We start from the raw sequence: 16087 nt of genomic DNA, 5'->3' as shown, positions 1-16087 counted from the left end.
CCCTTCACCAGAAGTGTGTCCCTCCCACCCTGGCACTGGAATCAGGGAGGTCTCGACAGAAGGGAACAGGTGACTTGCTTCATCTCATCTCTCCCACACATGTGGAATCACTTCAGAGAATCTGAAACTCCTGACCCTTATCTCCTTGTGTCCTGGCTGCTAGCAGGGTGCTCAGCATGCTGCAGGCTCCTGGGGAAGGACATTCGCACCTCAGGGAGCTGCAGGGATAGGCTAGGTGGATCCAAACCCTGCCCAGGACCAGCTCCCCAGGGCTTTGAAGCTCTGGGAGGGATGCGTGGCTTTCCCTGGAAACTGGGTTAGGGACTAGGGCAACAAGAAGACCCTGGCCTTTGTGGCCTTCCCACCACCGATGCCCTCTCTCATTCCCTCCCTCTCTCCGTGTCTCTCCAGAGCCCCACATTCCCAGGGAGGAGGCAGCGCCTTTAGCTAAGTGTTTAGGAGGTGATCAGGTGTTATCGGGAGCAGATCCACAGCGTTAAATGCCAGCTGCAAGGATTACTCTGGAAACAGCCTGTGCAACTGCACATTTCCTTGCATAGACATGGAGGATAGGCCTCTAAGTCACTGGAGTTGAGCAAAAGGAACAGTTTGCTTGCTCCCTCCCTGGGACAGGGGAAAGGAAGAAGGCACATTCCCCAGGAATGAGGACTTGGGGGGGACAGGTCTCTGGTCTGTCCTTAAGGGGTGACACCTTGTCTACACTATTGGCCAGTGTGTCAGTAGTCCTTGTCCCTCCTCATGAATCTCTCCAGTCTCTGTGATGTCTGACTTCCTTAGCTGGAGGTGGTATGGCCTCAGGCTCTGTCCCCACCCACCCCGGGTCCCCTCTACCTCCAATGGATGCTGAGTGTGTGTATGTGTGTGTATGTGTGTGTGAGATCTGCTAGGGAAGGGACAGCTGGGGACAACTTCCTCAGGAAAGCCTGATCCATGGTCCGATCACCAGCCAGGGTGGCAAACAGAAGTCAGGGTGTTAAGTGGGCTGGGGTCAGCTTCAGCCCCCTGCGGCCCAGCCCTGAGCACAGACCGCACCCCCCCAACACCGTGTAGTGTGGGGGGGGGGCAGAACACCTGGTGGAGGCTCAGAACCGGCCCCCAGCATGGAGGAGCTGTTCTCCCTGTAAAGATGAGGCTGCACCTGAGCATGTTTGCCTGGCCCTGACCCCACTGCCCTCTCCACTTCTGTACTTAAGAAAGTACTGGCCAATCACAGAGCTCTGTCTCCAGGGAATGGAAGTGAGGAAACATGCACATTTAAAATAATTGAAAAACTCTTGGCATCTGTAAAAAAAAGTTAGCAAGTTGACGTGTTAACAGCACCTGCCTCCCTGCAAGAGCAGAGAGAGCACCGAGCTTGGTGCCCCGTTTGCCCAAAGAGCTAATTCGGAAGGGACTGTAGGTGATTTGCAATGAGCCCTGGAACGGGTCTGTGGAGTTGCACCCCAGGGCCCAACTCGGTCACTGTGGGCCTGCTCTGGGGACCCCGACTCTGTCACTGTGGGTCTACCCTGGGGACCAGCCCTTGGGGGTCACCGAACCCACTGCAGCAGGGCCCGGGGAGTAAGCCCTGAACCAGGGGAGAGCTGGTGCAGCCACAAAGCTGCTTCTCAGCCTCTCCCACCCTCTCAGTATGTATCCAAATCTGAGCCCCCTCCTTTAAAGACCGTGTAGTGTACACAGCACTCCCACCATCTAGAATGATCTAGAAACACAGTGCTGAACACACTGTCCATCCTGGCTGCACTGCACTCCAGACCATCCTGCATGCCTGTCCCCTGCTGCCTCTTCTAGAGTCATGCCAGGTAGAGGCGCAGCGGGTCTGGAAGGAGGACAGTGGGCAGGCCTGGGGCTGGGGGCAGTGTGTCCCGCACTCCCGGGGAGCCCTGTGCTGTCAGAAATGGCACTAGGGGGACAGGCTGATTCTACTTCATGAGAAACCTTATCAGAGATTTCAGTGAGAATCTTGGTGCAGAGTAGGGCTGGGCAACGGACAGGGTCTGAAAATGTCAGTCTTGTTGTCCCTGCAAGGATTTTTGTTAGCTGGCGGGCGTTTTGTTTTGTTAAGATTTTATTTATTTATTTGACAGAGAGACAGAGAGAGAAAGAGAGAGCAGAGCCAAGGCAGCAGCATAGAGAGAGGGAGAAGCAGGCTCCTCGCTGAGCAGGGAGCCCAATGTGGGGTTCAATTCCAGGACCCCTGAGCCGAAGGCAGATGCTTCACCAACTCAGCCCCTCAAGCGCCCCTGGCTGGTGTTTGAGATCTACGTCTGAAGCTACAGGAGCCACACTCCTGAGTAGATGTGGTTTTTGGATCCATTAGCCCAAGGGCGATATGTTTGTGATCCCCCCAGCATTGAACCGTACCAGAGTCAGCAGAGACTGGCTGCAGGATCCAAGAGCACTGAGGGGTGGGAGGTGGGGGACCCTCACTGCCCACAGGGGCTAGAACTCAGGCCTGGAGCGCTGCCCTCCGCTGATGGCTGGTATGCTCAGGCAGGGGTACTTGTGAGCTCCCCCCACTCCCAGAGATGGCCTGAGCAAGGCCCAGCAGGACTACAAAGCACCTCCTGGCCACAAGGACAAGAAAACAGAAGGCCCCAGCTGGGGGCTGGGGCAGGACACTCAGAGACAAATCACATGCATACTTAGGGATCTTGCAAAATCTAAACAGCATGCAAACTGCTGAGCTTTTATTCTCCAGGAGGGGGAGAGACAGTATTTCCCTAACAGGTCAAGAGTGTTGCTCAACATGTAGTAAGCCCGGTTCCTGGAAACGCTGTTTGCTTACCCAGAACGGCGCTTTCCTCCACGGGCGGGCATGGCCCCAGCCATCCTCACCTGGCCAGTGGCCGCCATGGGGGCAACGGGCAACGTCACCGATCCTGGGATGTCTGAAGCCATTTCTGGAATTCAGCAAAGAAGAGAGGTTTTATCAATGCCAAGCAAGCCCAGGAACAAGAGAGGTGTCCAGCGTACCAGTTGCAGCACATGGAAGGAGAGCCCAAAGCCCTGGGGCCGCTCTGCCCACATCAGTTATGTGACTCGGGTGAGCCCTTTCTCCAGCTGGGCTCTGCCTTTCTCCTTTGGAAAAAAGACCCCTACCCCAGGCAGCACCCCCATGCTTAGTTTAGGTGGTTAAAAAGAGCACAGATGTGTAGCTTTCATAAGGGACTCCTGGCCACCTGGAGGCAGGTAAGCCTTCCATAGATCCAGGTAGCGTGGCCTGAGCCTGAGAGGAAGGAGCCACCACAAGAGCAACAAGTGGTAATCCAGATGGAGCAAACCTACCGGAACTCAGGAATTCGCCCCCTGTGGCTGGGGCCCCAATGCTCAGCCTTCACCCTGGGCACTCGTCTTCAGGTGAAAGGCTGTTCCCCATTCTGAATTTGGACTCAGAACCCTGAATATAGGGCCCCACGTGGTCCCACCTTTCATGAGGACAACAGGGAGCATTGCTACAGGCTGCATGATGGGCCTCCCTGGCTTCCCCAAGGCCTGGCCTCCCCACACCTCTCTGGCCTCCCCACAGCCGGGCCTCCCCAGGGCACATAATAATTTACAGAATAAGCAGTCTGGCATTAGGAGAGCAGTCCTTCCCTATGCTCGGCTATACTAATGCATCATTTCTTCTGAGCTGGACGCTTCTTTCTGTAAGCTAATAAGGACAAGGTCAAGCATTCCCGATTTCAAAGAAACCACATAGTTCAAGGGTTTCTCCTTCCTACTTTGGGGAAGGTTCCTGAACTCAGGAACCCTTTCCTAAGAATATTAAATGGCAAAAATAAATATTCAGGCATCCTGTCTGAATCTGCTTCTTGTCCTGGAGAGAAACTGTCCCAGGCCTGCCCTCACTCATCTCAGAAGGGAAGCAGCAGATGACAAAAACCTATTTCAAGAAGACAGGTTGGGACCAGTATGGGAACCTGGGCCCTCGTCAGGGGTACAGTGGTGCTGACATGAGGTCTCTGCCCTCTGCCCCCTTCCAGAAATCAGGGAGGCGCCGGACAGCTGCCCCACGTTAGCATCGAGAGACATCGTGTTTAAAAAACACACTCTACGATCAACTCAAACTCATCCACTAACAGCTTCTGAAGGAGAATTTTCTACTACTAACAAATGACATCTTAATTTAGCTGCCCTACTCTGTTCACAAAAACTAGAGAGCTATTATAGTTACTGTTTTTTTTTTAAACCAATGTATACACTGGAAAGTGCTCAAGGTGAAAAAAAAATTCCTTTCTTAAAGTAATCCTCTCCCCTTTCAACAATTACTGTACTGGATGTGTGACAGCTAAACAGGATTAGCAGGGCAACCCTGTGACCTCGCCATCTGCTGACACTGATAAGAAATCTGTGTTTCTTCTGAAATGGAGACTGAAACAGATTAAGTCCATGAAAGCCCCAAAACTGAGGGCAGGATTGCCGCCAGCACAAACACAGGAGAAAACAAAAGTCCCCACTTCCCAAAATAAACCACGGAGAACATCAGTCCCTTAAAATCCTCCGAGGAAAAGTGTTCCACAGTCAACCAAGTTAGGAAAAGCCACACACTCATCCCCTCCTTAGAGATTCCAATGTCCTTTAGAAAGGTACTGAGAAGTACTATATCAGAATGTTTGTTTAACTGTTTAGACCAGCATGTCATAAAAGTGGCGGTGGGAAGGCAGGGCGACAAAGTTTAGTTTAGACAAAATGATAGTCATCCAATTTTATTCTGGGAAAACAAAAATACTGTTTGGTTAACACAAGTTACAGACAGTAAAGCTCCATGAAACCCAGATACGGGACAAGGGCTCAAGAGCACCCACTGTCCACTCCTCCCCTCGCACGGATGAGGGAAGCAAGAGAAAGAGACCAGGTGGTTTGCACAAGTGCCACGCTTGGTCAGGGCAAGGCAGGCCCGATCTCCCTGGCATGTCGGCATCCAATCTGCTCCCTGGAATGCCACTCGAGGGCTCGACCTCCTCTGCCCAGCAGAAGGGCCAGCTGTGCGAGGGCAGGCCCACAACCAGCCTGACTCCATAGATCCCAAGGAACACACCCCAGAGCCCTCCAAGCTTGGGCAGGAGACCAGTGGACACCAGCAGTCTCTACTGTGGGGACACGGTGCACTTCATGAAGGTGACGTGGCAGGTGTGCTAAGACAGCCCAAATCTTCACAGGCAACATGCACCTGTCATACAGTCAATGCGTTTCAGCATGGGTGGGGCAGGGGGGGGCAAATGAGCCCCACGCATAGGTGTATCACATCACAGTGTGAAGATGAGAGGCTCCCACCCGGCCTGCAAAGGGTGCGCTGAAGCAGTAACACGAAGGTGGCAGCAGCCCAGCCTTCAGGAAGGTTCTGTCCTCCCAGAATTCAGCGTTTCTTCCTTATCTGTGTGTACAACCTCCTTTTGTAATAAAGATAGTAGAGCTTTGTTGTATGGACTGAAAATATTTTACAACATATTTTTTTCCAATTTGTCACTTGTCTTTTAGAGAGATTTTTTTTTTTTTTTTTAATACCAGAGAAAGCATTAAGAGGTAGAGTTTGAAGAAGATGCACTGGTCAGCTCAGGCCAGGGTAACAAAACACCACAGGCAGGTGCTCATTTGAGACAAAAGGCATCTGATTGGTCACAGTTTGGGGCTGGGAAGTCCAAGATCAAGAAGCCAGCCAATTCCGCTCCTGGTGGCAACCCTCTCCCTGGTTTACAGACAGCCACCTCTTCTGTGCAGCTTTGTGTGTCTTCCCCTCGAAAGGCCACCAGGCCCTAGGGCCCTACTCTTATGACCTCACCTCACCTTAATTATTGCCTGAAAGCTCTATCTCCAAATTCAATTACAGTGGGGATGAGGGTGGCAACATAGGAATTTGGGGAGACACAATTCAGTCCCCAGTGGAACAGAAGGGAAATCGTCCCAACCTTCGTTCATTCAGGAATCCTTCTCCTTGTAAGCGCTGTGATGCGCCCTCTGTCCTACACTGGATCTGACCACAGAACACTCCCAGATAATCAATTTCTTTGCCAATTACCTAGTTGTCTGTGCTTGCTTTTGTGGCAACGTCATACAGTACCTAGTGACAGACCCTCACCCACCACTCTTACCATCCATAATTACCTTTATCCGTCTTTCGGGCCTATTCTTCCATTTAAATTCCATAATACTGGGGCACCTGGGTGGCTCAGTGGGTCAAGCTCCTGACTCTCGGTTTTGGCTCAGGTCGTGTTATCAAGGTCAGGAGCTCAACCCCCAGCCCTGCATCTGTCTCTGCACTCAGGGCTCAGCTCAGAGTCTGCTTGAGATTCCCTCCCCCCGCCACAGCAGCAAAGGAGCCTGTCCTCCCCACCCTCACTGTTCTGTGTGTCACCCTGTCAAAATGCACATGCCTGGTTGAAGAGTTAATAGTGTTGTCACCCTGTGTCCTGCCATTCCACCAAATTCTTATATTTGTTCTAATCACTTCTCATGAATTCTTCTGAACTTTCTGAGTTCACAAAGCCTGTGGACTCCAAATAAGGATCCTGTGCTCTCATTTCCACAGTAAAACGTTTAATCTCTTTTTCATGCCTTTTTTCATTAGCCAGACCTTCCAGGACAATATTTAGTAATAATGGCCTAGAGCTGAGTCACCAAGACCATGGGGCTTTACCATCAAACATGCCTGGTGTCAAATCACAATGCAACACTTTCCAGTTCTAAGAGTGACCAGGCCACCCCTAGTCAAAGAGTCATGATAATTTACTTTGAAGAGTCCTTTTAAAAATTAAGAATAATGCATATGAAGAGCCTAACACAGTACCTGAGGGGGAAAAATACTAGTCAAGAAACAATGATTAAAATGATCATAATTTTATGATGATGCTTGTTTAAGATAAAAAAATCAGCTCCTATTCCTATTTTTTAAGGTATATTTCAGGAATAGACGTCTCATTTTATCAAATGTGATTTTGGTAACTGAAATAGCGTTTTAGATACCAAATAAGCTAAAGGGAAGTTGCAATCAGTGAGACTAAAATTCACTCTAAAGGTTAAACTTCAGTGTCTTTTACAAGCCACCCTTAGTGCATTCAAATAAAAAAAATAACAAAAACATGTGTCTCTTCTCTGTAACCTATGCCTGCATCCACCCATGGGATCAGCTATCAGCCTTCCTTGGAAAAGTGAATACTTGCTCCCCAAATCTGGCAACTTTTTTTTTTTTTAAAGATTTTATTTATCTGAGAGAGGGAGTAAGAGCACAAGCAGGGGGAAGGGCAGAGGGAGAGAGAGAAGCAGACTCCCCCCTGAGCAGGGAGCCCGATGTGGGGCTCAATCCCAGGACCCCAGAATCATGACCTGAGCCAAAGGCAGACACCGCACCGACTGAGCCCCATAGGCACCCCTCTGGCAACTTTTCTATAGGACTCGAATATAGCTGAGCATAACTCCTGGGATGTCCACTCAGGGAAGGTGGGTGGAGGAAGGTCTCTTGCCAGGTCCGAGGTGAGGGTCCCCAAGGGGCAGGCCTTGAAGTAGCCCTGTAAGCACACTGAGATTTGCTTCAGGGCTTCTTTTCTGTTTGTTTGTTTTTTTAAAGATTTTATTTATTTATTCATGAGAGACACAGAGAGAGGCAAAGACACAGGCAGAGAGAGAAGCAGGCTCCATGCAGGGAGCCCAATGCGGGACTTGATCCTAGGACTCCAGGATCATGCCCTGGGTGCCTTCACACCCAGAAGGCAGTCACTTAACTGCTGAGCCACCCAGGCATTCCTGCTTCAGGGCTTCTGAATTTCACTGCAAAATGAAGAGAAGTGGAACCCGCACAGTGCACTGGACAGAAGGCAAATCATCTGTGGGTGTCCACAGCCCTCCCCTGCCCTGCGGGGTGCACATGAGCTCTGCCTTCCTGAAGCTGGAGTTGGCAGCACAGATCCTGAGACCTGAGAGGGTCCTGGGGGTGTGTGTGTACGGGTCACATGCACAGGAAAAGACCAGAAGACAAACACAAGGACACCAACATGTTAAATCTGGCTATTTCTGTGGCAGGAATCATAGGTGGGTTTTATGTTCTCCTAAAAACTCTTTTTGTTTTTGAATACAGGTTTTTTTTTTTTTTTTTCCAATGACTGTAAGTTACTTTGATGTGAGGGTAATAGTGTGTTAATTTAATGACCACAACTAGAATGATAAACATCTTTAAAGGGTTTGGGGTGGAAAACACAGTAAAAAGCATATATACCTGGAGAATCAGAAGCAATGAATCCAAAAGACAAAGAAAGAGAAACCCTTTTTCATCACAGGACTGTCCACCAATAGGATGGATGGGCATAAGGATAATGATAAAAACCTTATATGCATATAATTAAAATATTTCTGTATAGAAATGGTAGAGTGTATGTGGGGTGCCAGCTATGTTCTGAGCTCTTCACACGTGCTCTGCATCCCCCCTACAGGACAGGTACAAAGTCAGCCCACTTTACAGATGAGGGAAGTGGGCAGAGAGAGGTAGGTGTCATGTCCTGGGCACACGGCCAGTGACGGGCCACACATGCTCTCATGTTTGGCCAGTGACTCTGGGGCCCTCGCCCCTCAGGGTGCTCAGACAGAGGCTGGGCAACCAGCAGGCCTTCCACTCGGGCAGCAAGAGACGTCCTAAGGCCCAGATTCTAAAGCAAAGGCCCACACGGAGTTCTGTGCCATGCAGGAGACCTTCATGTTTTGGGGTCACTCCACCAAGACACGGGGTCATGGGCAAGCGACCTATTATCCTTCCTAAGCTTCAGAGTCTCCATCTATGAAGTAAGGAGTTCTCCTGCATCTTGCACAGTTATTTGGGGGTATTACGGAAAGTCACTTACTTGAGATGCCTGGCAGAAATAATTTCCACTCTGTTATTTTCCTCCAAGAGAATTTTTTTTAAGATTTTATTTATTTATTCATGAGGCACAGAGAGAATGAGAGAGAGAGAGAGAGAGAGAGAGAGAGAGAGAGGCAGAGACACAGGCAGAGGGAGAAGCAGGCTCCATGCAGGGAGCCCAACGTGGGACTCGATCCCGGGTCTCCAGGACCACACCCCGGGCTGAAGGCAGCGCTAAACCGCTGAGCCACCCAGGCTGCCTGAGAAGAATGTTTTTTAAAGCAGACATTGCATGTGTGTGTGTGTATGTGTGTGTGTGTGTAACCTGTGTGTGCCTCAATCTACCAGCTACAAAATGGGCATCATAATGATAAGTATCTTATGAAGCTGTTTGGAAGATAAAAGAAGCTCATTTTCCTAAAGCCCCCAGGATGCTGCTCAGCATGGTGAGCTCAGCTGAATGCGGCCGAATTCAACACACAAACACAGATGCTAACAAAACTTGCAATCATTTTCTCACTGTAAGAAACTATGTGACTTCCGTGATTTTAGCTCTTAGTGCTGGGCCACAAAAGGGGGTACAGACATATAAAAGGTCTTCCTTTTTTTTTTTAAGATTTTATTTATTCATGAAAGACACAGAGAGAGAAAGGCAGAGACGAAGGCAGAGGGAGAAGCGGGCTCCAGGCAGGGAGTCTGATGCGGGACTCGATCCTGAGACCAAGGATCATGCCCTGAGCCAGGGGCAAGTGCTCAACCGCTGAGCCACCCAGGCATCCCATAAAAGGTCTAATTGCTGGGGAGCCCCCACTCACAGCACGTTCACCAAGTGATGCTGTTGCAAAGGGATGTGAAGGAGGGGAGCACAGACATGGCTCTGCTCCCGGGCAGACCTTGTGCTTCCACCCTGTACAACACAGGGCCATTATCCCACCGGCAGCCCAAGCACCACCGAAGGGAGGGAGGGGTCTGCAGACAGGCCCCACCTGTGTCCCCACACCCACCCTGCCCATGCCACCCCAGGACCTCACACAGGGGCACACGCATGAACCCCACCCCAAGCCCGATGTGGACACAGCCTGCTGAGAGCCTCCCGGAGCAGGTGCACAGGCATGGCCTCCACACTCCTGCAAGAGGAACATCCTGGACCCCAGTTCCCTGTGGCCACCCCAGAGGACCCTGGAAGGGGAAGTCACAGTCCTCACCCTGATTTTCCCATGCCATTGAGGGCTAACCACACAGAGAAAGGAGAGGCGCCTACTGCAGCACAGAATCACGAGCGCATTCTAATGACAGGACATCGTGTAGCAAAATTTAAATCAATGTTAAAAACAGATGAGGGATTTGGGATTGTACCAGTGAAAGTCTGTCACACGGCAAACTCACTTGCTCCCCGTCTCATCCTGAGGCCTCCTGGCCCCCTGTGCAGCCCTCCATGGTCAGACCTATGGCCCTATTCAACCCACTAGAGAGCTTCGTCACAGGGTCACTTCCCTGCCCCCTCTCTGGAGGTGTCGCCCACTCACCGACCCACCTCTCTCCCGGGCTTCCAGGGTCCATGTTGGCCCCTCCCACTCACAGGCCCCACCTTCTTGGTCTCCCACCTTTGGCCTCCCTCCATGCCTCCCCAACTCTCCTCTCCCCAGGGCGTCTCGTTCAGGAGCTTGGCCACAATCCCAGATGCAGTTATCAGGTTCTGCTGTTACTCCCTAATGGTCTCTCCATCTCTGGGTTCTGCTGCTGGCCTGCCTCAGGACCTCCTCCCTTGGCCTCCCCACATCTCCTGCCCTCCCATCCATTCTCACAGAGGTCACATCCACTAAGGCCAGCTCTTGCTTCTATCCTCCAGTGGCTTCTCTTTGCTCTTGGCACAAATGTGCAGTTCCCTGCCATGATTAGCCCATTCCCATGTGGTCAGGCTGCTGTCCACCCCTCCAGCACAGCTCCTGAGATCCAGCCACACTGTTCTATCAGCTTCTTGAACACACCACGTTCCCTCCCACCTCGGGGCCTTTGCACATGCCGCATCATGGGGGAAGAGAGCTCTCTTTCCTCTCTACCAATCTAACTCCTAACAGTCGTTCAGTTCAGCTCAAACATTACTTTCCCAGGGAAGCCTGTCCCTGGCTGGTCCCTTCCACACCCAGGCTAGGTCTGGTACCCTGGGATTCATTCTTACCGTACCTGCACTGATCCTGTGAAGCAAGGAAGGTGACAGCAGTCCAGGTGAAAGATGGCAGGGCCTGAGTGATGGAATCGCAAAGAGGGCATTCAGGAGGAAAGAGATGATGTCAATGCCTCAAAATACTCCATGTGTCATCGTCAGCACCCAGAAAGGGAAGATTCTAAAAAGCCTTGATCACCTGATCCTCCTACACTGAGACTGGATGGGGCAAAAAATTTCTGGAGGAGGAAGAAAAATATGGCTGGGTGGGTTGCATATTTACATCTACCATGCCACACACCTGATATGTGGGGCTCTGCGGTCAAGTGCAGGCACACACGTTCACACCTCCCTCCATCCATTTATGCACGGGGTCATGCGCCAACTTGGGTTCTGGTCCTCGCTCTGGTGTCCCCGTGTGTGACTCTGTTTCTCTACCTATTCTCTGATGAAGAAATGGGATTAATCCTCCTTTTGCAGAGGCAGCTGTAAGCAAATGGGATCCTGTTTCAATTACAAACAGCATTTGCAAAGCTCTGGTTTCGAGCCAGGAGCTATGGTAGAAGTCAGGTAATCAAAAATGAAAAGACCCCCCTCCTGCCTCTGATGAAGACACAAAGCTGGGCAATTCCCTAGTGAGAGCCGCATGCTATGCTAAGAGACAGACACCATGTTGTGGGAATGACCAGGAGGATCCGAGAAGGCTTCCCGGAGGAGGCCACATCTGTGCCATCCTGGCAGTGCTAATGCATGGGGAGGAATGAAGCAGGATGTAAAAGATGCCCTTATCCTAAACGTATTCCTTTGATCACCGCTGAGTTTCTGAGCAGACCCACCCAGTCTCACCCTCGAGGGGTATGGCCCCCACCTGGTTCATGTCCAGTCACTGGAGCTTCCTTCAACTCCTACGAGACCTAGTATTATTCCCCCTCCTCAAACGCAGCCCTTATACATAGACCTCCGCCCTGGGTCCCAGGTCACAATCAACAGCAAATGCACAAACAGGCAGAAAGACCCCTCTCTTCAGCAGTCTGACTCCAAATGCAGATCCCCCCCCCCCGCCCCGTCCCCTCGGGAAGCACCATTTCCCGTTACACACTCGGGCAAAATGACTACCTGCCTTATGCAAAGTTGCAGAGAGGTTTTTGGCTCATTCTAACATCAGTATGAGCTGAGGGGTTTGAAAGCTTCGCCATAACGCAGAAAACATAGCTGGCTTCTGATGTAGCATCTAGCTCAAGACCATCTCACATTTCAAATGCAGACATATTGTGTAGGACGCCTCCGATAGAGCACAGGCGGCGGAAAGCGTGGGGAGATGGGAGCGGGAGGGCATTCCAGATGCAAGGAACATGAGCAAGTGAGAGACATTTCGTCCCCCGCCCCCCACCACTATTTCATGGCACTCTCAATAAGAAAATTATCCCTTGATCTTCACATTGGGGGAAAAAAAACTAATTACATGCAAACTTTCACAATACAACCACATGATGGTTTAATGATAATTCCAATAGACGAAACACCAGAAGGGTCTCTCTGAGGGTGGGGGTGGGAGGCAGCAAAGCAAAGCAAAACGCTCTCCCCAACAGCCATCTCTCTCAGAACAATTCTTTTCACAGAAAGCACACCAAATATCACAGCCCTACCTTTTCAGAGGGATTAAACAAAGATCTTTCTTCCTTGTGACCAACACCTTCTTGGGAGAATCTGTTATCCGTGTAGAAGAAATGTCAGGAACCTCTGTGAGGAAATGAGCTGCATTTGTATTCTGCTCAGAAAATGTCATCACAGATCTGTTTACCTTACTGTGGACCATGATTCAGCCGTGACAACTGTCTTGCATACTGATCAATTTATTTGCAGCAAAATTTCTAACATTAACTGCTTAGGTTCTGAAAAACTAGGGACTTGAATTTCTGGTGCAACCACAGTATATGTGTGAAATGTCTGGATTATTATTAACACGTCTCGGGGAGATCAGAAAGGATTCCTCCTGACACAAGAGCAAGGGAGGGTTCCTTCCACTTTGGGAAGGAAGGCAGGGCGCACGGCTCCCAAAGGCCCTCCGTGGGGTGCAATTATTATAGCACAATGTACAGAAAAATTATCAGACTGAGAGCCGGGTCCTTGCTACATTTCAGGTCCTTGCAATAAGCCCTGTGTCCCCTGCTAGGCAGCCTCATCCAACAGGCAGGCTGGGCCTCTGCAGCAGGGTGGGAGGTGCAGACACGGGAAAGGGCTGGGCCCTGCCTCCCACAGCTGGTGCCCCCAGCCCAGCCACCGGGCATCTGGCTGTGAACCTGAGCCATTCCCAGCCGGCAGTGTTAGAGAACCGAATTAGTCCTAGGAGCCCCCTGAGATGCCCCCCACTTCTGCTAATGAGACCGGCAAGGCACAGCCCTGCTCCCCAGGCTGACTTAGGCATGCATTGTGCCCTCTGGAACGTGAGCACTGCACCAGAGCCCACTGGGAGGTCCACACCCGTGTTTGCCACTAGACCACACGCCCATCCTGCTGCCTGAAGTCCCAGAGTCCCTGCCCTGCACTTTAGGAAGGTGGAAAACCCAGACTCAGCAAGGATACAGGCAAGCAGTAATTCAAGCAGAAGGGTAGGGAGGTTACCATCAAGATTATGACTCTGGAACAAGGCCATGAGAGCACACTCCATGGAGTGGACCCAGGCCGCCCCTTGAGGGAGAGACGACAAACCACCTCCGTGGGGTGAACCATGGTGGGACACCCACCCACCATCTGTCTCAGGCTTTAGTCCAATCCGGTGGCCAGAGGCCATCCCAGGAGAGTGGGTGTTGACAGCCATGCAGAAGACAGGCCAGATCACCTGCCCGGAAGGGTCAGGGTCTGTCAGTGGGCAGAAGAAGGGATTCCTGGGGGTCCTGGCTGAGATCCCAGGGTGGCCCACCGGGGCCTGGGTCTTGAGCACCAGAGCGAGGCACAGCAGGGCCGACCCCGCCAGAGAAAAGGCAGGCCTGGGGCTGCTGGTGGAGTATGCAGAGGGCTCTGATGTGCAGATGGGAACGAGATGGTGAAGAGTTCAGATCTGTGTGGAGGAGAGTCTGCCGACCAGCCCAGACTTGTCTTCTGAAGGAGACCTTGAGGCAGGAAGGATGACAACATCCTGAATATGTGACAGACCTTCCCGGGTGAAAGGGAACAGGGCCAGTGTCTGACATAAAGAGAGCAGCTGGTACGTGATGGAATAGCCACAATGATAAAAATCACTCAGCCCATTAAATGTCACAACCCCAAGGAATAACATTCCAGGAAAATGTGGAACAGGGCTCTGCCGGGGTCTGCCAGAGTTCTGCATCAGCCACGCTACCTGCCTCAAACTTATTATTTGGCCCTGGCTTCTGTGCAAATACCTGGGCCTTTGAAAGGACAGGGTCTGGAATCCCCCTGCAGGATCGTCCCCAGCACCCCTGCCCTTGTGTGTGACCCAGGACCACCCAATCACACAGGGCACCCTGGCATCGGCGCCCACGGCACACCACCATCAATGCTACAAACAAGGTGTGCTACTTGCTGCGCTTATCACTCAAGCCCAGGGATTCACTTCCAACTGTAAATGTGCATTCTAGATGAAGGGACCCGAACATCCTGTATGCACGATTTGTTCTGATTCTCCCAATCAGACGGTGTATAAATATGTGTATCACTGCAGAAGTAAAATGTGTGATGCTGCACGGCCATATGGTGAAAGCTATAAATTTCACGTGCAAAATCAATTATTAAGAACTTTCAAATACTTAAATATATGAAAGGAAATGTGGAAATTACAAATATGGAGGGAACCCATGCGCTTGCCACCTGTCAATAGACTGTTCTATCCTCCTTGAACCAACATGTGTACAGACCCAGAAATAAAAATACAAAGGAGAATAAAGCAATTATCATATTGTAACACACATCTTTGTGGAATTGTCTGGTGTTGGGGCATTCATGATGTTTAATAAACAACTATTACCATTTAAAAATATTTTAAAATTTATTACTGTTTAGGTTGTATATCTTTCAAGAAAAAGTCCCATTTGGAATCCTCATACCTTTGTAAGGATGACGTGATCACCAACTTCGTCAACTATGCTACCTCCAAAATGCACACGGGGGCCTTCAGAATCAGACTCATCAAGGCAATCTATGGGTGCTCATGGTCAGCCCAGACACAATGGAAGATAAAGGGAGGAAACAAAGGTAAAGGACACATGGAGAACCACAACACAGCATCCCTCCATCAGACACCACCACAAATGGGTGTGGGTTTCACCCGATGGACAAGCCGTGGCGTGGGGAGTGCGGGACAGCCTGGCCATGGATAGAGCTGTACAGGGGTGGGGGGGGGGTGACTGAGCCAGATGGCAGGCCAGTAACATGATGGCCCTGAAATGGCAATGACACAGTAATGACACGTTTTTGTGGAAAGGCCAGATCTTCATTGTGGCTATTCCATCATGACGATCCTCAGCTGCAGCCTTGTCACCCCTAAGTGCACCCGATTGGCCTCCATGCACCTCTGACGTGTGTGCACACAGTCCCTCGTGTTTGTGGGTCTTCGAGCAAACCCACCAAAGAGGGGGCACAGCTCACACCTACATAGGACTCTCCTCTCCCACTCAGCACTCTCTATAACCTTGAAGTTGTGAAAACTCAGAGTACAATACCCACAGGATCAGGGCACAGTGCAGGGGATTTCACAGAAAGTAAGTGAGCAGACCCAGGACGCTGGGCTCCCTGGGCAGCAGTCCAGGGGCTCTGAATGCAGAGCTGGGGAGCAGAACAGACCCCCCCCTGGTGAAATGTGTGAAATTTGGGCCTCCTGCAGCCCATCCCAGGGAAAGGAGATGGGGTGAGGGTGGGAGGGGAGGGCAGGGAAGAAGAGGGTTGGGAATGAGGGCAGGGGAGGGGATAGGGTGTGGAGGGAGGGGAGGGGAGGGAAGGGGCAGGACAGGGCAGGGAAGGAGAGCAATGGGAAGGAGGGCAGGGAAGAGGAGGGGTGAGGGAGGGGAGGGGATGGCAGAGCAGGGGGAGGGGAGGGGTGGGGACAGCAGGGAAGAGAA

General features: G+C 51.2%; 1 protein-coding gene across 3 annotated transcripts in view; it reads right to left on the bottom strand.

Moving 5' to 3' along the window:
- Positions 1-16087, bottom strand: part of ARNT2 (aryl hydrocarbon receptor nuclear translocator 2) — a 153863-nt gene that overhangs the window by 110333 nt on the left and 27443 nt on the right. For 2 of the 3 annotated variants that reach the window (XM_055326401.1, XM_055326402.1), the window contains exon 2: positions 2810-2924. In XM_055326401.1, coding sequence (XP_055182376.1) covers positions 2810-2924 — 115 coding nt within the window. Of the gene's footprint in view, positions 1-2809; positions 2925-11032; positions 11051-16087 lie in introns of those variants that run through there. The other variant, XM_055326403.1, reaches the window with a different exon arrangement.

Source organism: Nyctereutes procyonoides, unplaced genomic scaffold (genome assembly GCF_905146905.1).
Source record: "Nyctereutes procyonoides isolate TBG_1078 unplaced genomic scaffold, NYPRO_anot_genome, whole genome shotgun sequence".
NCBI lineage: Eukaryota > Metazoa > Chordata > Mammalia > Carnivora > Canidae > Nyctereutes > Nyctereutes procyonoides.
The sequence above is the reverse complement of the archived record's forward strand: the minus strand, read 5'-3'. Positions and strand labels throughout refer to the sequence as shown.